The sequence below is a fragment of the Macaca fascicularis genome, chromosome 7, assembly GCF_037993035.2.
Source record: "Macaca fascicularis isolate 582-1 chromosome 7, T2T-MFA8v1.1".
In the NCBI taxonomy this organism is placed as follows: Eukaryota; Metazoa; Chordata; class Mammalia; order Primates; family Cercopithecidae; genus Macaca; species Macaca fascicularis.
In genome coordinates this window covers 7,628,045-7,649,384 of record NC_088381.1, presented here as the reverse complement: position 1 = coordinate 7,649,384, position 21,340 = coordinate 7,628,045, and the positions used below count along the sequence as shown (strand labels likewise).

Here is a 21,340-nt window from a genome sequence, read left to right as displayed (position 1 = left end):
ACAAAAAACAGGCAAAAGGGGCCAGGCATGGTGGCTCACGCCTGCAATCCCAGCACTTTTAGAGGCTGAGGCAGGCAGATCATTTGAGGCCAGATGTTCAAGACCAGCCTGGCCAACATGGTGAAACCCCGTCTCCACTAAAAATACAAAAATTAGCCAGGTGCGGGGGCACATGCCTGTAATCCCAGTTACTTGGGAGGCTGAGGCACGAGAATCCTTGAACCCAGGAGGCGGAGTCTGCAGTGGGCCGAGACTGCACCACTGCACTCCAGCCTGGGTGACAGAGTGAGACTCTTGTCTTAAAATAAAAACATAAACAAAAAACAGGGAAAACTGACCTACACTGTTAGAAGTTGGGACAGGGTTACCTTTGTATATGTAGTAACTGGAAGGGATGAAGGTGGGGGAGCTTCTGGGACACTAGTAAATCTTCTTCCTTGATCTGAGTTGTGGGCAAACAGGCGTATTCACTTGGAAAATTAATCAATCTGTGTACACCTATGATTTAATGTATTACGTTATTTAAAAATTCAGAATAAAGTAATCTGACACAACGGTAAATAATTTGACTGCAATGGATTAAAATAAATCAAATATGCTTCCATCCATTCATATGCTCATACTGATTCTAAAAAACGATAAGTGCTGGCAAAACTCATTATTTTAAGAAACTGTACATCTAGGAAAAGAATAAGATATTTACTCTTCCTTTCCTATACAAACAGTACCAGTGGGTGATCAAAATAGTAGACGAAGGGAAGTTTATTTATTTATTTATTTTTTGAGATGGAGTCTTGCTCTGTCGCCCAGGCTGGAGTGCAGTGGCCGGATCTCAGCTCACTGCAAGCTCCGCCTCCCGGGTTTACACCATTCTCCTGCCTCAGCCTCCCGAGTAGCTGGGACTACAGGCGCCCACCACCTCGCCCGGCTAGTTTTTTGTATTTTTAGTAGAGACGGGGTTTCACCGTATTAGCCAGGATGGTCTCGATCTCCTGACCTCGTGATCCGCCCGCCTCGGCCTCCCAAAGTGCTGGGATTACAGGCTTGAGCCACCGCGCCCGGCCGGGAAGTTTATTTTTTAGAAGCATTCCAGCTAACCAGTGAAAAAGGAATAATAAAAATTGAGTATCATCATTCTATAACACCTAGTGAACTACGGGATCTAAAATTGATCATCAGTGGCTGCAGACATCATCCAAAAACAACAGAAAAAACCCTGGCACTGAATGCCACTTATGAAGCAGAACTGTAAAAACAAAAACATCAAATCTGAATCTGATCAAGGCTCTGGATCGACATTCTGTGCTATCCAGTACAGAAGCCACCAGCAACATGGGGCTACTCAGCACGTAAAATGTGGCTGGTCCAAACTGAGATATGGTATATGTGAACGACATATATGATACGAAATAGGATATATATTATGATATGCTATGTGTAAAATATACATATGACATGTAAAATATACCTGCAACAGTATTCAGAGACTGAATATGGAAAATAATTTAAAATATCTCACCTATAATTTTATATCATTGCATGCTAAAATGGTAATATTTTGGATATATGTTTTAAATAAAATATGAAAATTAAGTTTACCTTAAAAAACGTTTTGGTGTGGCTACATTATACAGATGGCTCATGTGGTATTTTTATTAGAAAGAATTGCTCTAGCTTCAGTTAACCAATTTACAGGAAATACGGTAGGCCAACCACCACTGTAATCACCACAAGGAAGCAAACACCAAAATCCATACTGTGAAAAATTCTACAAACAATTCTGTTTCTCAACCAATAAAGCTGCAAGGGAAGAGAGGAAACAGAGAGAGAGAAGTGGCGGACCACATATGCCTAAGAGAAATGTTAAATAAGGAATCTCAATAAGAGAATAAGAGAATCTCATTAAGGAAAGCTGACATTTAAAACAATCAGAAAACACTAAATATGGCTGGGCGCAGTGGCTCATACCTGTAATCTCAGCACTTTGGGAGGCCAAGGCAGGTGGATCGCCTGAGGTCAGGAGTTCGAGACCAGCCTGGCCAACGTGGTGAAACCCCGTCTCTACTAAAAATACAAAAAATTAGCCAGGCATGGTGGCAGACGCCTGTAATCCCAGTTACTCAAGAAGCTGAGGCAGGAGAATCCCTTGAACCCAGGGAGGCAGACGTTGCAGTGAGCCAAGATCGCACTATTGCACTCCAGCCTGGGCAACAGGAGTGAAACTCTGTCTTAAAAAACAAAACAAAACAAAACAAACAAACAAAAAAACACACTTAAGTATTTGGAGTTTATTTAAAAAGTGTGCTAATGATAATGTAATTACAGTACTTTAAAAAGAAAGACATCTTTTAGAGATATATATTCAGATACATGTTGAGTATTCTCTTTCTTCTCTGAAATGCTTAGAACCGTAAGTGTTTCTGATTTCAGGATGGACATCCGAAACCCGAAAATCTGAAATCTGAAATGATCCAAAGAGAATTTTCTTTGAGCATTATGTCAATGCTCAAACATTTGGAGCATTTCAGATTTGGGATGCTCACCCTGTATTAACAGATTAAAAGATGTCTGGCATTTGCTTCAAACTAATGGGGAAGGGAAGACACAATGAATGAAGTATAGATGAAATGAGATTGGCTCTTAAGTTGTTAACCGTACTGGGTGACAGTAACGTGGGAATTCATTATATTCCCCACATCCACTTTTCTATGGGTTTGAAAATTTTCCACTTAAAAGAAGGTAACTTGAGAGGACTAGAAATTAATTACTGATTTAGGAAAGACCAAAACCAAGAATGCTGCTACCATGATGCCAGGACATTAAGCAGTATTTCCATGAGTTGGCTATTCCAGCAACAGATTCCTCTTTCAGAAATAGTAACAAAAATGCAACTAGTTCTGGGGATGGATTAGTACCTTCTGCTGATTTTCTAAGCTGAATTTAAGGTGGTCTAACATTACCAGAAAGTGAATAACAGAATTAAAAAGGCAACTTTCGTCTGGAAGGGGTATCAGATATTAATCAAATAATAGCAGAGAACTAAGTACAGGTTGTCGTAAGTGCTATAAAGGGATACACAGTTCAAAGCACAGAGTTTTGACCTAGTTTCTGGGCTCTGGGCGAAGTCCTTGAGGAGAAGAATGAGGGATAGCTATGAGGTGCATGAGGGATGGAAGTGGGAAGCTTTCCGGGTAGAAAAAACAGCACATGCAAGAGCCTGGTGTAGGAAAGAGCATCTCTCATTTGTTCAAATAATGTTTGAGAGTTTCCTATAGGCTAAACACTGTGTTAAACCACACGAATAACCAGACACAACTAGTATGACCTTTGTTCTCATGGAGCTTATAGTCTAGCAGGAGAACGAGATGATCGAAAAACTCCATGGCTAAATATATAATCACAAGTTTAAATAAGTACTATGAAGGAAGGAAAAACAGTGCCATGAGGAACTCAAAGAGAAAGCTGATAGGAAGTACACCTGCTAGGAACTAAAAAGAGGAAAGTACAGTTTGTGAACAAGAAGCAAGGAGGAACAAGATCCAAGATGTGGCTAGAGGGGTAGGCAGGGGCCAAATAATCCGCTAGGAGCTTACTGACTACATTAGGGATTAATTGATCTTTTACTCTAAAGACAATTAAGCAGCCTAGGAATTCTAGGATGAGTATTCGTTCGTATGTCTGTGTGTAGTGGGGGGGAAGGGAGAGAAACTAATCAAACCTGGATTTTGAGAAGATTATTTTAGAAAAACAGATTGTAAGGGGAAGAGGGGGGTATGATACTACTTAGGAGGCTATTACAGGAATCCAGAGGGACGATTACTTGGTGGGGGCAGGGGGGAGGAGGGAGAATGTAAATGGTTCGAAGTAGAGATAAAACAAGTAGAAAGACCTGAGATGCTCAGATGATCAAAGCTGAATGGAACTTCCTAATCAACCATTCACCACACTAGGTAGACATCCAAACTGAGCCAGGTACCCTGGATTTGGAATAGTCTTTCATCTCTATTGCCTAATCCATCAGACTAAAGACTGTATCTCTTACCTAATGCCATTGTAATAATTTTTTCAAAAGTATCTCAGGAACCCAGGGAACCTTCCTCTGGAACCATAAAACATCTTGCTGGGCTGAAACTACTAACCTACAGGCTGATTGATCTTTGTCCAGAAATAAATAAATGAATGAATAAATGAATCCTCCTTCTGAAACCACAAAACATCTTGCTGGGCTGAAAACTACTAACCTACAGACTGATCTCTGTTCAAAATGCATGAATGAATGAATGAATGTCCTATATAATCTACAGGCCAACCTTTGTCCATAAGTAAATAAACAAGTAAATAAATAAAATTCCTATATGCCTCCTCTCTGATACTAAAATGGGCTTCACTTAAAATGTTTTTAGAAGACATGGCTAACATAATAGCTTAGTATGTGCTGAGCCCACAACCACCCTGAGATGGGTCCTGTTTGCCTTTTTACATTTGCATTTTGTGTACAGATGAGAAAACAGCCATTTAGTGGCAGACTCAGGATTCAGATTCCAGAGCCTAAACTCACATAGTAAGTAAAACTTAAGAGTTGCTCAATGATAATCTTTTCAGTACTTCTTTTACTTGACCTCTCTGTGCAGGATCTGGCCTGCTGACAGGTGAATGGTGTTTACATGGGTGTTCGCTTTGTAATAATTCATTAATGTACATTTGCTCTATGTACTTCTGTACACATGGCAATATATTTCACAATAAAAAGATATAAAAAACTAAGTCAACTAGCAAGACTTAAGTCAGGGTGATTTACATGAAAATCCGGATTTACAACCTCTTTTGAAAAACTGGGAGATCTGGCCTGTCTTCTTCTAAGACAACAATCAGCTGGGGCTGAGCAAGAGCTGCTTCCTTTAGACGAGCTGGCTTGTGCTCTGATGGACCAGTGCCCTCTCCTCCGGCTTTCACGATTCGTGCTGCCTGTCTGGTCTAAGACTCACCTAACACCATTCCATACTCTTCTCCCTGGCGCTCTCTTACAACACACGAACATGTAAGGATGTGAATGTGTGAGTTACAGAACATATAAGTAGATGTATGATTACCTATGGCAAGTAAATTTAACCTCAGATCCCTCACCTGTAAAAACAGAGACAGCGGTAGTATCTAACAGAATTGTGAACATTAAACGGGGTAATGCACATAAAACACTCAGTATCTGTCACAGAGTCAGCATGCAATGTTAGGGGCTACTGTTTGTTTTGACACAGATTTCTCACACTTACAACTAAAATGTAAGCCTACTTGCCACGGCTACTGACTTGATTTTTATAGTTGATATAGCATCAAAATAGCATACTTTTGTATTAATACTCCAGTAAGTATTAATATTCCAATAATTACCACCATTAGAAAAAAAATCAGTAAATAAATCTTCCTTATACCTTCAAATGACATTACCAGGAAATTTTTCCTACAATTGCATTTTGAAAGGAAGACTTCTTTTTGTCAAATTCATGTATTTCCCCTGATTGTGGCTTTTGGTGGTCTGATCAGTCAGGCAAGTGGATATCTTACTAATAAAACATACTTTAGTATGACAGATTTAAGATCTTAGTCATAAAACATCCTCAAAACTATGACCAACTTGATTTTTCAAGATAATCACAGGAACACCAAAAGAAGCTTACTACCTTTTACTCAGCTGTTAGTACTCCAATGACTGCCTAATAACGCATATCTAATTCTTGCCCCTCAGACACACATACACAATATTTTTCTTCAAAAAGCCACAAAAGTCTAACTGAAACTATTCTTCTCCCAAAACCAATAAAGTCCTCATACAAGGGAATACCACGAAATACAAGAACAGAATGAAAACTAATGAGCTACAGTTATCCACAATATAATCTTACAAACACACTGCTAAGCAAAAGAAGCCACACACAACAGAATTCACACTAGAAGATTCTGTATGTGCAAAGTTCAGAGAGAGTCAAAACTAGTGCTTTCAGAATGCATAATTGGGTGGTAACTATAAAGAAAAACAAGAAAACGAGAACCCTAGAAGATACACGTAATCTTTGAGGGAGGGAGAACATGACCAGAGAAGGCATGTTAGGGATTCTAGCACTTACCATCACGGACAGAATTTTATTTGCTGCCCTCTACCCACACCATTAAAAAGCCCTATCAGTACAGAGATGTGTTCACTGCTCCATCTCCAGCACCTACAACAGTGACTGGTACACACAAGGTAACCAACAAAAATCTGTTGAATGTAAAAATGCCTGCTTTAGGAATCCAAATTGTTACATATTTCACAGCTTCTTGAACCCTAAATCTAACAGTAACAAGTACTACAGTGTCCATTTGCCTTGTCAGTATATTCAACAAGTTGTTAAGCATATAAGTCCAATTACTTTATAATTCTTAATGTGTCCCTCCTATTGAGATACTGATACCAAACATATGCAGAAAACACTTACATGAATGTATCCAGATTCAATTCAAACATTTAAAAATATTAACAAGGAAAAATACACAAACTGCTGAACAGCAAGCCCAGGTTCTAGATAATGACTTTGCCACCTCCTCCAACCAAGAAAGCACACAAGATTGCTCTGTTATTACAGGATGACCATAAGTTTGCTCATTTTTTTTTAAGAGTAAACAATGCAAATCCTTTGTTTCTTGAACAATGAGTTACACAATTCACAAGGTCATCATTACAGAGTACAGCAGTTGAAAACTGTAAATTTCCAGATCAGGATCCCAAACAAAATGTACTCACTTAATATTTGTTAAGCTAACAAAAATAATTAGTCATTACTGGTATCCTCCTGAATTTTAAAATTACATACTGAATTAAGTGAGCTAATCTTAACTTGTGATATTCAGTTGCCAGAAACTGTTGTACAATCTCTAAGATAGTGACACTTCCAAAAGAGTGAAAATTCCTAAGATAACCAAGAAGGAAAATGAACTTTTCAGTCTTTGGGAATGTACATTTTTTTAAAAAGCAAAAAACATTTCAGTAAATAAAAAAAAATTAATTAAACTAGGTATATGCTAATCTTATGCTCCTAACTAGAATCCACAGATGAGCTTCTGTTTTACATCCTTTCTGGACATAAACTAGAATTGAGATCATTCATCAATTAACTCACTTCCCAGTATTCCCAGTGTAACAACTGAAACATACCCCCAACAAAAACTAATAAAACCTTATCTCTTGATCTATCCCAAAGTGAGGGCCACCTGAGATTCAGTATTGAGCACTACATATATGACACTCAGGATTTTGTTATCACATTTCAAATGGTGTTTTATAGTACAAAGTTTGGTAACGTTGGTGTTCTCATGATCTAAAGCTGTGTTCTTGTGGTAAAGGCAATCATTCAGAGTCCATTTATTTTCATCCATGTTTAGGATATGATAAAACTTCCTACCCACGTATTCCCCACATACTTCTCATTATTAAGAATTTATCTGTTTAAGAGGAATGGAAATAAAGCACCTGGCTAACCCATAAAGGAGCAACCTGAAGCCACTCTTCTCTGCAATAAATAAATAAAGATGCACTCTAGGTCAGAGACAGCAAAAGTCTTATTTTTATTGCTGGTTTATGCAAGAAATACTGAAACAAACCAATTTTATAGGATTAACTTTAAAATCTATAAACTATCCTAATGTATATTTCTTTCTACAAGACTAAAAGTTGTTAAAGTAAAAAGATTTTTCAAGATTTGCTTTCAAAATTCAGAGGTGCAAAGCAAGTTCCAGTCAAATACTCCAGGAGGAACATTCTAGACATAAACTATCTTTTCATTTAACATATGATCAAAACTTTGCTAATTAAAAATAACTGTGCTCATTCCACTAGCTTGTCTTCAGCTATTACAACACTCAGTCATACACAACGCTGAGCACGTGAATGCTTTCAGACAGGCCTGAAATGAGCAACGGCTGTCAGAGATGGGTGGCACTACACATGAATTTATAGCTGGACTCGCGGTCTTTCAGTAAAGTGAATTTTTATCATATCAGGGGTATGTCAAGAAACAGAATTGCATCTCCAAAATTTCCAGGAAAACTATTATTTTTAAAGACATTTTCCTTAGCAGCATGGTGATCTCTCATATTTATACACAGTTTTATTCTTAGAACTGTACAGAGTTTACATTTGGTCTCTAAATAGAAAAGAGATTAAAGAGCAAGTGAGAGTCAGAGCCAGACCTTGTTTCCAGGACTGGGGGGAAAAAGGGGAGTGGAATTACTGTACTTTTTTTCCCTTCAAATCAAACTGGAAGCAGTACTACATATACTGCATTACAGCCCTCAAAGCCACAGATTGGTTTCTACCTCATTATTTATTGGTGTCTTTCCTTTTTTTTTTTTTTTTTGAGATGGAGTCTCACTCTGTCGCCCAGGCTGCAGCGCAGTGGTGTGATCTTGACTTACCGCAACCTCGGCTCACTGCAAACTCTGCTTCCTGGGTTCAAATGATTCTCCTGCCTCAGCCTCCCAAGTAGCTGGGATTACAGGCATGTGCTACCACACCCGGCTAATTTTTGTATTTTTAGTAGAGATGGGGTTTTGGCCATGTTAGTTACGCTGGTCTTGAACTCCTGCCCTCAGGTGATACGCCCACCTCAGCCTCCCAAAGTGCAGGGATTACATGCTTAAGCCTGGCAAATTGGTGTCTTTCCTAATAATATAATGTAATTTGTGCCAATATATAACCTGAGGGGGAAAAAACACTGTAATTTGAAACATAACTGTCTTATGAAGCTGTCCTGAAACAAACTTAAGAGTGGTAAAATGCAGTTAGGATTATCAGCCAACTATATAAATTAAACCTTTAACCATGACGGTCTAAAATGCCAAACACATACAAAAAGTATTGCTACAGTGAGGATCATTAAAAGCTGCAGTCGAACTTCAGTGACTTCTCATAAACTACAATTCGTTTTTTACTTTTAAAACAGTGTGAAGCAAGTATGCACTGATCAGTAACTATCATAATTAAAACTACATTGCATCACTCACTCAAAAAACAATTCCTATATGTAATGACTGATTTGTGTCATTAATTTTTGTTCATTAGCTTGGCCATTTTCTGCAGTTCTTAAGGTTTCAAAAATGTTGCGATATCAAGAAGAGCTCAGTGTATACACAAAATAACTCAAGATGGATTAAAGACTTCAACGTAAAACCCAAAACCATAAAAACCCTAAAAGAAAACCTAGCAATACTATTCAGGACACAGGCCTGGGCAGACCTTCATGACGAAAACACCAAAAGCAATTGCAACGAAAGCCAAAATTGACAAATGGGATCTAATTAAACTAAAGAGCTTCTGCACAGCAAAAGAAACTATCATCAGAGTGAACAGGGAACCTACAGAATGGGAGAAAAACTTTTGCAGTCTACTCATCTGACAAAGGTCTAATATCCAGAATCCACATGGAACTGAAACAAATTTACGAGAAAAAAAAAAACCCCATCAAAAAGTGGGCAAAGAATATGAAGAGACACTTCTCAAAAGAAGACATTTATGCTGCCAAAAAAAAGGAGGTATTTATGCGGCCAAAAAACATAGGAAAAAATGCTCATCATCACTGATCATTAGAGAAATGCAAATCAAAACCACAATGAGATACCATCTCACGCCCGTCAGAATGGTGATTATTAAAAAGTCAGGAAACAACAGATGCTGCCGAGGCTGTGGAGAAATAGGAACGCTTTTACACTGTTGGTGGGAATGTAAATTAGTTCAACCACTGTGGAAGACAGTATGGCAATTCCTCAAGGACCTAGAACCAGAAATACCATTTGACCCAGCAATCCTATTACTGGGTATATACCCAAAGGAATATAAATCATTCTACTATAAAGACACATGCACACATGTTTACTGCAGCACTATTTACAATAGCAAAGATATGGAACCAACCCAAATGCCCATCAATGATAGACTGGATAAAGAAAATGTGGTATATATAAACCATGGAATACTATGCAGCCATAAAAAAGAATGAGTTCACGTCCTTTGCAGGGACACAGATAAAGCTGGAAACCATCATCCTCAGCAAACTAACACCAGAACAGAAAACCAACCACCACATGTTCTCACTCATAAGTGGGACTTGAACAATAAAAACACATGGACACAGGGAAGGGAACATTACACACCAGGGCCTGGGGCCTGCTGCTGGGGGGTGGGGGGACAAGGGGAGGGAGAGCATTTAGGACAAATACCTAATGCATGTGGGGCTTAAAACCTAAATGATGGGCTGACAGGTGATGCAAACCACCATGACACACGTATACCTACGTAACAAACCTGCACATTCTGCACATGTATCCCAGAACTTAAAAGTAAAATTATAAAAAAAAAAAAAAAGCCCACTGTGCTCCACTTGATACAATAAATCAATTCCTGGGAATCATGTAAATCAGTGTAACAGTAAAAAGTGACATAAACCATTTTCGTACTAACCTACGTTGTAATTTCAGATAGCCACAGCAGGGAATACTACTATTCCTGATACTTAACAAAAACATTTTAGTATGCAGCAAAATCTAATAAGCATATACAATAGCACAATCTTACATTAAATTTTACTGCTTCCTCCAAAGGGAAACAGCTTGAAAACACAGAAGTCACTGAAACTTCCTTCAGCTACTTTCTGTGATTCAACCAATGAAACTGTTTCTTATAATGATTCATAGCATTTTCTTACACATTTAAACAATTCTTTGGTGACGCAGAGAACCATTTTAATTCTTGTTTTTCAACTTTCTAATAATCTTATATTAAGTACACCAGTAAACAAAATTCTGATTGCAAATGCAGATGTATATCACACATACAGAAAACTTTTTCTCCTTTATCTATTTAGAGACTGAGTCTCGCTCTGTGGCCCAGGCTGGAGAGCAGTGGTGCAATCTTGGCTCACTGCAACCTCTGCTTCCCGGGTTCAAGCGTTTCTCCTGCCTCAGCCTTCCCAGTAGCTGGGATTACAGGTCCGGCTGTGTGTGTGTGTGTGTGTGTGTAGAAACGGGGTTTCACCATGTTGGTCAGGCTGGTTTTGAACTCCTGACCTCGTGATTCGACCCCCTTGGCCCCCCAAAGTGCTGGGATTACAGGCATGAGCCACCGCACCCAGCCACGTTTTTTCCTTGATTACTTTTTGTTTTTGAGACCGAGTCTCACTTTGTTGCCCAGGCTGCAGTGCAGTGGCCCGATCCCAACGCACTGCAACCTCCGCCTCCCAGGTTCAAGCAATTCTCCTGCCTTAGCTTCCCAAGTAGCTGGGATTATAGGCACACGCCACCACCTCCAGCTAATTTTTGCATTTTTCTTAGAGACAGGATTTCACCATGTTGGCAAGGCTGGTCTCAAACTCAAGTGATCTGCCCACCTTTACTACTTCTTTAGTATCTTCTTTTCAATCTAGGTACATACATACATATATGTATATTAAGTAGTATTCTACATTTTCTTCTACTATAATTTGTATTGCTCTTTGTCATTTAGATTTCCTCTGTTTTTTTTAGCCTATGAGGCAGAAAACATTTTTAAAACATGGATAACCAGTAGTCCTAGCACCAAGTATTGAACAAGCCACACTTTCTCCAACAGACTACAATGTTGTTTTTACCACATACTTTTACCACATATTTAGCCACCTTGCTGGCTAAGTGAACTTAAAAGTTATTGTATCTCTGTGTTTCAATTTCTTCACCAAAAAGTAGAGATAATAGTTCACTTCATAGGGTTACTGTAGGAATTAAATAAATTAAGCACTTAGAACAATACCTGACATGCATTAATACCAATGATCATAATTACTAAAAGTCCATAAATGCACAGATGTTTCTGGACTCCCTGGTTCCTGAACTGACGGGCTGCTTTAAATGTGAATTTCTAACAAGTTTCCTGATAGGGCCTTCTTTTTCCAGAATTTTGTGGCTATCATTTTATCAGGTAGGTTTTCTTATCAATATGTCAAGTTTTCTACAATACGACACTAGAAGACACTGACTTGGGGAAAATTAGTAAATTCTACAACAGTGACCGTCTCCATCTGGAAAATATATTGTTTCATCTCGTTTTTTCAGACTTCACTTTATGTCCTTCATTAAGATTCCAGTAGCTCACCAATATTTGTTATATTTATTTCTAGGTAGTCTTTATAGAGAAAGATTTAGTAGTGTATATCAGCATTTAAACTGCACATAGCCTTTGCCTCAGTAATTCCATTTTTAAGAATCTGATATGCACTAATATATGTGCACAGATATAAAAAAGCTACTATACCAACAGCAAAATCCTGGAAACAAATTATCAATAAAGCAAAGATAGTCTAAACAGCAGCATATTCATAGGATGACAAACTATTCAACCATTACGAAAAAAAAAAAAAAAAAAGAATCAAAAGCACGGGCTTATTAGACAGGAGTTTTCCAAACTATTACGCTAAAACAAAAAACAACAAGCTCCCAAATTAATATTGCTGCTGCTTTTTTTTTTTTTTTTTTTTTTTTAACTGAGCGGGGGTGCAAAAAACAAAAGCATCATACGTAAAGCACTGAGTCCAGCCTGGCTCTTAGTAAGCATTTTAACCACCTTCAAAAATTAAATGTGACTTAGGGAAACAGGTCACTAAATATTATTTCATTTCATCTATTTATTTATGGCCTGTTTTGCTCTATATAAAATTCTGAGGTGGCTCCATAATACAGCATCCTAAAAAATAAGCTTTCAACTTGCATTTTACTCGTAAATATTTAGAACGCAAAAAACATCCCTACAATGTAATATTTTCAATATGCCATACAAATCTCAATACTATAATTCAAGAAAACAAGTACTCCTTCTCCTTCTAAATCACCTTACTGCGGCAATCCACTGAAAACGTATTTCTCTCCATACTTGAAATAACCTCTTAAAAGTGTGTTGTCTTGCATATTAAGTAGCAGAGATCACACTTCAGGAACAAAGTGACATTCTGTGTAATACGGAAACAAAGCCTTTCCTCCTAGGAAAGGAAGCCCCAGAAAAGATAAATAATGGGAGCTTATTTTAAAACCAAAGCAAAATGTTGCCTTTTATCCTAAATCTCTGGATAAAGTATTACCTTTAGCTTGTTCTTCATCTATATAAGGTCAAAAAGGTACAAGTTAAATTTTTCTTAAACGAAGAATAGTATATCCCTTAAAACGATCTATTCATTAATAAGTGTAACCTCTAGCTTCTCCCAGCCAGCAAACAAGCTTCTGTGAGAGTTCAACAGTTTCAGAGGCGTATTATTCCTGCTCGCAGATGTTACGAGTAAGCATTTCAAACAAAACTGCACACATAAAACCACTATCTGCCCAAGTATCTCGACACTATTTTAAGTAATGAATTGATTTTCTTTAAAAGGCAGATTTTTACTGCTCACATTTCTGTATTCCTTTAATTGTTTGAAATAGCAAGTACTACTTTATAAAAAAATTAATATACAAAATGGGAGAAGGATTCTGTTTTTCAGGAATTTTGGCTTTTTAATGTAATACACAAGTCAGTTTCCAAGCAATGGGAAAATGGAATAATATTTCAGAGCACATGGGAAAAGTGATAGGAAGAATGTTACTTTTTTTTTGGCTGAACTCACCGGTCTTTACTAATTTTTAAGAGCTCATCCTATTATCCATTCGTAGGAATACTTTGTATTACTTTTGAAAGTTTAATTCAAGTTAAATTACTAAATGTTAAAGAGGTTATTTTCAAAGTTACCTTAAGTCACACGGCATGAAAGAAACGCGACCTACTACGCCTCACAGGCTGAGTGGAGTGTTTTGCAGTCTCAAAGCCTTATCGCTGGCGTGTGCATACCGCAGGGAGTGACATCAGATCGAAACTACAAGGTTTCGCCGGGGACCAACCACTCCTCCAAAGACAGCAGCTCCCGGTCAGCTGGAGGTGGCACCCCAAGCCCCGACCCACCGAGGGCCGGCTCACGGCCGCCGCAGAACCCTCACCGGAGCCGAGTTTCTCCGCGAGGGACCTGTTGCGCGTCCCCGCCCTCGGCGAACCGCAGCCAGGAACAAGCGCCGGCAGCGATGCACCTGCCCGGGACGGCGGCCGGGCGCCCGCAGCCCCCTCCCCGGCCGTCCCCAGCTCGGCCCGCGCCGCCCCCGCCCGAGGGTCTCCCCGCGGCCCGCGGCCCCGCGCCAGCCCTGCCCACCCCGCCGCCCCGGGGCCCAGGTAGCCGCCGGCGAGGGAGGGCGGGACGCCGGCCCGATGCCGGCAGGCGGGCGGCGGCGCTCGGCTCGGTCCGGCCCTGGCGGCCGCGGAGGCGCTCACCTTGGCGGCCGCAGCTCTGGCGGACATCTTGTCTCTCTCCAGCGCCGCGCGAGGCTCCTCGGACCCGAAACTCCGCGGCGCCGGCCCTCCCGCTCCTCACGCCACAGCCCAAATAAACATCTCCCGAGAGCGAGCGGGGCAGGGGCGGGGGCGGCCGGAATGGCCCGGCCCACGGGGAGGGAATTCAACTCGGACAAAAGTCCGGGAAGCGCCCGCCCCGCCCGGGTCTTCTCCACGGGGCGCGCCCGACCGGCACCTCCCTCCGAGCGCGGCCACCCGCTCGGCCTCCCGCAGCTTTCGCAGCCCGGCCACGTCGGCCCCGCCCGGTCGCCCGCCCCTCGGCAGCACCCGTGGCCTCCCGGCGTCTCCTCGGAAGCCGACTTCCGCACGTAACTTCCCGGGAACCGGCGGCCGCCAAGAACGCGGCGTCCGCTGGCTCAGCCGGCGCCGGCAACTCAGCGGCCACGCAAACCTGCCGGCCCGGCCCACTGAGCATGCCCGGCCCGACGTGGGCGGGGCTGGACCAGGCGAGGCAAGGCGGGGCGGGGCGGGGGCGGGACCGCGGCGGGGGAGGGGGCGGGGCGAGCGGCCGGGGTCCGACCCCAGGCGCGGAAGGAAAAGCCGGGTAACCCAAGTAACTTGGAAAGACAGTTTCCGCTGCCGTGCGAGTCTTCCTGTTTGTTTTTATCCAAGGTCCGGCAGAATTCGCCCCAAGGAGAAAGCGCCTGTGCACCAAAGCTTTCCTTGAGAGACTTGTCCAGTTGCTCCTCGACAAGCCACGCTGGATGAGCCCCAGGCATGAGTGCGGCTGGAAAGGCCGGCAGAGCCGATACCCGACAGTTGTTTCCTTCACTGGGCAAACAGCATGGTCACGGCTGTCACCGCGTGCCTGGGCGTTGTTTCCACGGAAGGCGGAATGCATTTTCTGCAAGGCGCGTCATGGCTTTCATCTCCGAGGAGCTCCAGCAGGGTCAGAGCATTGCTTTCGTTCACCAGCGCCGACTGCCAAGGCTGAAACTGGTGATGAGGTCATGGGCACCCGGAGGCAGCAGCCTGAGACACACCCTAGAGACCTGTGCCATCTCGGCCCACACCCCACATTAGACCTCAAGATATATCCAAAGTCTCTTTCCCGCCCATCTAGACAGGAATCTCAAAAGTTTATTTTTGACCATCAAGATTGCTGAAATTCTTGTTAACTGAACGGGTCAAGCTGCCCTGCATTCCAAACGCTGTCCCTGCAACTCAAAGTTGGGCAGAAAAGGGTGTAAAACGTGCAGTCCATGGTTCAGTGTAATCAGCCACTACACAAACTTCCCACAATGTTGACGGCTGTGCTAAACACCAAGGGACATGGTAAGAAACCATTCCTAGCCTCACTAATCTACACTTGTAAATGTAAAGGTCTTCAAAAATGCCAGAAAGTCTTAGTAACATAATGATAACATATTTAAAGTATCTGGTATAGTGCCACAACCGGCACAGAAGAAATGGAAGAAAGCATAAACATCAGGTTTTAGACAATGGTTTTCTCTTTAGAATTCAACTGTATGAAAAGAACAAATTTGACAAAGAAATACGTGTAGATGACACATAAATATCAATTAAGTCTTCGAAGTAAAATGCCACACATCTTGCAATTCAAAGCCATCTGAACTAGAAAAGAGCCATTTTGTTCTCAATAAAAATGGTTGAAGTCATTTTTGTTTTAAAGTCATGTTGTAATTGTTTTGGTTTTGGACAAAGTATTTATTCTTTTAAGAATTGTGGGCCGGGCCTGGTGGCTCACGCCTGTAATCCCAGCACTTTGGGAGGCCGAGGCGAGCGGATCACTAGGTCAGGAATTCGAGACCAGCCTGGCCAATATAGTCAAACCCTGTCTTTACTAAAAATACAAAAATTAGCCCGGTGTGGTGGCGCGTGCCTGTAGTCCCAGCTACTCCGGAGGCTGAGTCAGGAGAATGGCGTGAACCCGGGAGGCGGAGGTTGCAGTGAGTCGAGATCGCGCCACTGCACTCCAGCCCGGGTGACAGAGCAAGACTCCGTCTCAAAAAAAAAAAAAAAAAAGAAAAAAAGAATTGTGGCCAGGCGTAGTAGCCCACGCTTATAATCCCAGCACTTGAGGCCGGGCGCAGTGGCTCACGCCTGTAATCCTAGCACTTGAGAGGCCAAGGCAGGCAGATCACTTGAGGTCAGGAGTTTGAAACCAGCCTGGCCAACATGGTGAAACCCCATCTTTACTAAAAATATAAAAGAAAAGTAGCCGGGCATGGTGGCGGACGCCAGTAATCCCAGCTATTTGGGAGGCTGAGGCAGGAGTATCGCTTGAACCCGAGAGGTGGAGTTTGCAGTGAGCTGAGATCGAGCCATTGCACTCCAGCCTGGGCAAAAAGAGCAAAACTCTGCCTCAAATCATCATCATCATCATCATCATCATCATCATCATCATCATCATCATCCCAGCACTTTGTGAGGCCAAGACCAGAGGATTATTTGAGGCCAGGAGTTTGAGACCAGCCTGGGAAACAGTGAGACCCTATTTAAAAAAAGAAAAAAGAAAAAAAAAAGATTGTGATTAAATTTCCTCATGTGCAAACACCATTTAAAAAGGTTTGGGAGGTATTTTTTAATTTTAAAAGGTGGTGATGAAAGACCTTCACATTATCTTTACCATTTACGATGTGCAATTGCATAACCTGCCTAGAACTAGGTGTGGTGTCTTTAATAGCACCTAAATCGAGAGACGTATCTACAAATACACTGACATTTTTTCACTTTTCCTTCTTTGTCACTTTTACAAGTTGTCCAATGTGTAATTTAAATGCTAGATTGCAACTATTTGTCACTAATTAAAAATAGTTACATATTTAACAGTTTCACCTTTGCCATGGTTTAAAAAATGAAATCAAGAAAAAATATTTCATCATGAGAATCCTGTTCTTTAAAAATTATATTTAGTATTTCAGTGACTAATAGTATCACTTTAAAATTTTTCAATGGTATTTTTAATATCTAAATTAAACTCCATAAAGTCTGTTCTTTTCTCTAGATAAACAAGAGAAGGTTTTTATCAGCTGTAAAATAAAGGTAAAATACTGTTGCCAACAATTAAAAACAAAGTTCTATTCCTACAGTTTATTTTTTGGGTAGGTGCTTTGATAACAAGTGGAAAGCATAAAGCATTATCTGAAAGAATCACCCTTTTAACAATTAAAGAGTTTATCCATGGAACACCAAAAAAGTATTTTCTGACTTTTATGCTTACATATGCATGTCATCATAGCTCCTCTAGATCAATATGGGAAGAAATACAAGTTAATTAAGGATTCTCATTTAGAGTTACAATAATGTTTAACCACAAATCTCTTTCGATTGTACGGATTTATCTTATTTCTGATCATTTTTGCAACTGAACAGGAAACTAAAAAACCACAACACTTAAAAGACAACTTCCTGTGGGATTTTTGGTGTCTGCGGCTCAGAATGAAAAAAGCATTATGTGTGCAAAATCTTTACACATTTTAGATACAACTACTTAATAAAACAGCCTTGACCAAATGAACAACTATATCCACGCCTAATTTGTGTATATGTATATTGATGGTTTTAATTGCAAAAAAAGATCCTTATGAAAGCATATTTATGTTATTTTTATATGAACTGTGAGTTTACGTTTGACATACAAAGAGGAAGTATTTATTTACGGTAGTAGAGCATGAGACAATCTCGATAATGTCACAGAAGAGAATATATACAAAATATTAGGAGAAGCACTTTACCAAGATGTTATAACAACCAAAAGTAATCCTGATCTCACTCCTAGGCCATACCATTAAAGATTCTACAAATTGTTACAGAATTTTCCTCTGCCAATAAAGTCATGTAACAATGTTAAATGGGGGAAAAATTCTTTTAAGGCTCATAATGTTTCTAAATTTCATAGACCAATAAAAATTTTAAAAACATCTTAGAGATGCATTATAGGAGTACCAACTTTTTAATCTTACATAGTAAAAACATTTTAAAACAAACATTATAAACTGTATATGTAAAGATAATTAAAATGGCAAATTTTATATTATGTACATATTACCACAGTTTAGAAATACAAAAAGAAAGCTATTACCAACACCATTTCTTTTTTTTTTTTTTTTAAAGAACACATAAACACTAAAAAATAAGTCTTTTTTAATTCAATTCAGTATACAGAAAGTTATCCCTCAAAAGAATTCCTCCTTTGGGGCTACCCTTTCCTCTGCTTGGGGCAAGGTGGAGCTTTCTTTATTCAGGGTCCTAAATATTGCACAACCAGGCAGGTCGGAAGTTCCGTAAATCCATGACTGGAATCCAGGCAGGCTGGCATATAGGCCTCTGGCTCATCTCTCAGAGGTTTTTCCTCCGTTCTTCACAGCTCCTCCACTCTGAGCTACACTTTCCTATGATTCCTTTAAGACTCCCTCCCCAGCCCAGGCAAAACATCTCATCTCATAATCCATAGAGAAAACAGACATTAAGGAATAGAAACTCCCTTCCCTTCCTGCCAAAACACTGACGAGCCTACCCTGGGCATCTGCTTTTCCTCTCCATCTTCCCCCCAAGGGTTACGAATCCCGTCTGGGGGGCTGACCCTCTCAGCTGTGTCCTCTTTCTCTATCATCTTCATCCTGTCATTAGCTAATGAATTCTACCTCTGAGAATTCAAGCTTCCTCTAGTGTTCCCCATCTTAAACACAGGGCTCCCCAGGCTACCTACCAAGGCGTGCACTACTGCAGGTGTACAAGACCCCAGGGCAGAAGGGCTTGCAGTTTGGGTTTAATGTGGTTGCTGTCTTGAATTGTAAGGACTTTTCGTTTTGGATTTGTGTTTTGTAAGTGAAGGTCAATGGGAAAATGAGGCACACACTGGGGGACTGGGGCCTCTGCTCTCACAGGGTCCTGTCGCCTCCTAGGAGGGTATCTGAGCTGCCCGCTCCCACAGCTCTTGATACCCCTGCTGGTCCTCTCCCACTCTGCTCCACTGCCACTGCTGAAAGGGATCCAAGCAAGGAGTGGGGTTTGAGTATGCATACCCACAGCGTCTTGAGTGCACAAAAGCCCCAAACAGGCAGTATCACTCTGTGTGGTGGCTGCCTGGTTGGAGACCATGTCTTGGTGGGGTGAACCGTTGGTCCAGCCTGAGTTCCAGATCCAGTCATGGAGGTTTAAGAATTCTTGGTGGTTACCATCTGCTGTGGGTTGCAGCAATAGTCTTGTGGCTCAAAGTCCCCAGACCCTGTCCCCAGCAGGGCATTTAGGTCAGGAGGTATGCTTGAATGTCATCACAGCAAGGTATCAGGTCCAGCACACATTAGTGGGACCCCAGGGCCCTATGAGGGTCTGTACTTGCCTCATTACCCACCCCCGATCCCCTGGGGCCTCAGGGCCAGAGGGTTCCCTGGGCTGTCTCCCTGCCTGGGGATGGGATCCTCCCCCTGCTTCCAACCTTCCCGAGTCTGGCTGTGTTCAGTCTCTTCTAGCCAGCTTGCGGCATCCTCCAGGGACAAGCCACAAAATATAAACTGTGTAATTTCAGTGACTCCTCATATGAGTTAAATATTCTGAAATTTGCATTTAAAACTGGTGTTGCACAATATAAACAGTAAAATTCATGCTGATAATTCACATTTTTAATTGTTCTTTACTCCGAACGTGAAATAGTGCATTTAAAAAATGACAAGTCAGGATGGAAACCCTGGAAGAAAAGAAAAAGCTTTATGTGTACCTTTAATGACAGACACTTTTTTCCTCCCTTTGAAACAAAGGGCCCCTAGATTATAGAGGCAGCTCTGAGTCCACCTCTTCCTGCACATACTGTTCTGTCAGTTTGTGACAAGCTTCTCGAGAGTCGTCTGTCACAACTAGGTCTTTCTGTTGTGAATGCATGCCCAGGTTTTTTGACATTCTTCCCCCTCCCCACTTTAATTTCACAAGTAATACTGGCATATAGTCCTTCTGTGAAAGATTCATGCAATTGAAATGTTTTTTAAAGTCCAACAGAACAACACCCACTGCATTCCCATTCCTATAATTACCCAGGAATACTATGATCTAAGCCTAACTAGAGAGTGTATTTCCAGATCACTTTCTGTTTATTTATTTATGTGATATGTGTGTGTGGAGACAGAGAAGGAGAGAGAGAATATACGAATATAAGAATATGGTTTTGTGTGTTCTAAATGATAGACAATATTTACGTTCTGTAACTTTTTAATGTAATATTTCACCTTGGAGATTATATTAAATAATGAAAATCTGTTTCATCATTTTAAAATGGCTGTTTAGTATTCCATAATATGGGTGCATTATAGTTTATCAAACTAAGATGATTTCTATGATAATGTCACAACAACAACAACAAAATACATATATATCTTTTTGTACATATGTATAAGTATTTCTCTAGGAGAGACATCCAAAAGGGAATTTTCTAGGTTAAAGAATATGCTTATGCCGGGCGTGGTGGCTCACGCCTGTAATGCCAGCACTTTGGGAGGCCAAGGCAGGTGGATCAGCTAAGGTCAGGAGTTTGAGACCAGCTTGGCCAACATGGCGGAACCCTGTCTCTACTGAAAATACAAAAATTAGCCGGGCATAGTGGCGTGTGCCTGTTAATTCCAGCTACTAGGGGGGCTAAGGCAGGAGGATCGTTTGAACCTGGGAGGTAGAGGTTGCAGTGAGCCAAGATCATGCCACACTGCACTCCAGCCTGGGCAACAGAGCAATACTCCGTCTCAAAAAACAAACAAACAAACAAAAATATATGCTTACTTAAAAAAACATTTTCACTGATACTGCCAAATTGCCCTTTAAGAAAACCAGATCAACTTATCTTGTTTCCTCCCCTCCCCGCATATGAACACTTGATAATATTAATCTTTTGTAGTTTCACCTTTCTGGTAGACAACAATGGTGTATCACTTGCCTATTACATCACTTACCCATTTTGCTCTATCAGGT

The 21,340-nt window shown here is 41.0% G+C and overlaps 1 protein-coding gene across 26 annotated transcripts in view; it reads right to left on the bottom strand.

The window, feature by feature from the left end:
- The window catches only part of TJP1 (tight junction protein 1), a 273,602-nt gene that overhangs the window by 113,823 nt on the left and 138,439 nt on the right, over positions 1–21,340 (bottom strand). For 9 of the 26 annotated variants that reach the window (XM_045395194.2, XM_073995394.1, XM_073995398.1 and 6 more), the window contains exon 1: positions 14,345–14,834. The exons of the other annotated variants lie outside the window; for them this stretch is intronic. In XM_045395194.2, the coding sequence (XP_045251129.2) occupies positions 14,345–14,371 (27 nt within the window). In that variant the 5' untranslated portion in view covers positions 14,372–14,834. Of the gene's footprint in view, positions 1–14,344; positions 14,835–21,340 lie in introns of those variants that run through there. 26 annotated transcript variants of the gene reach the window in all.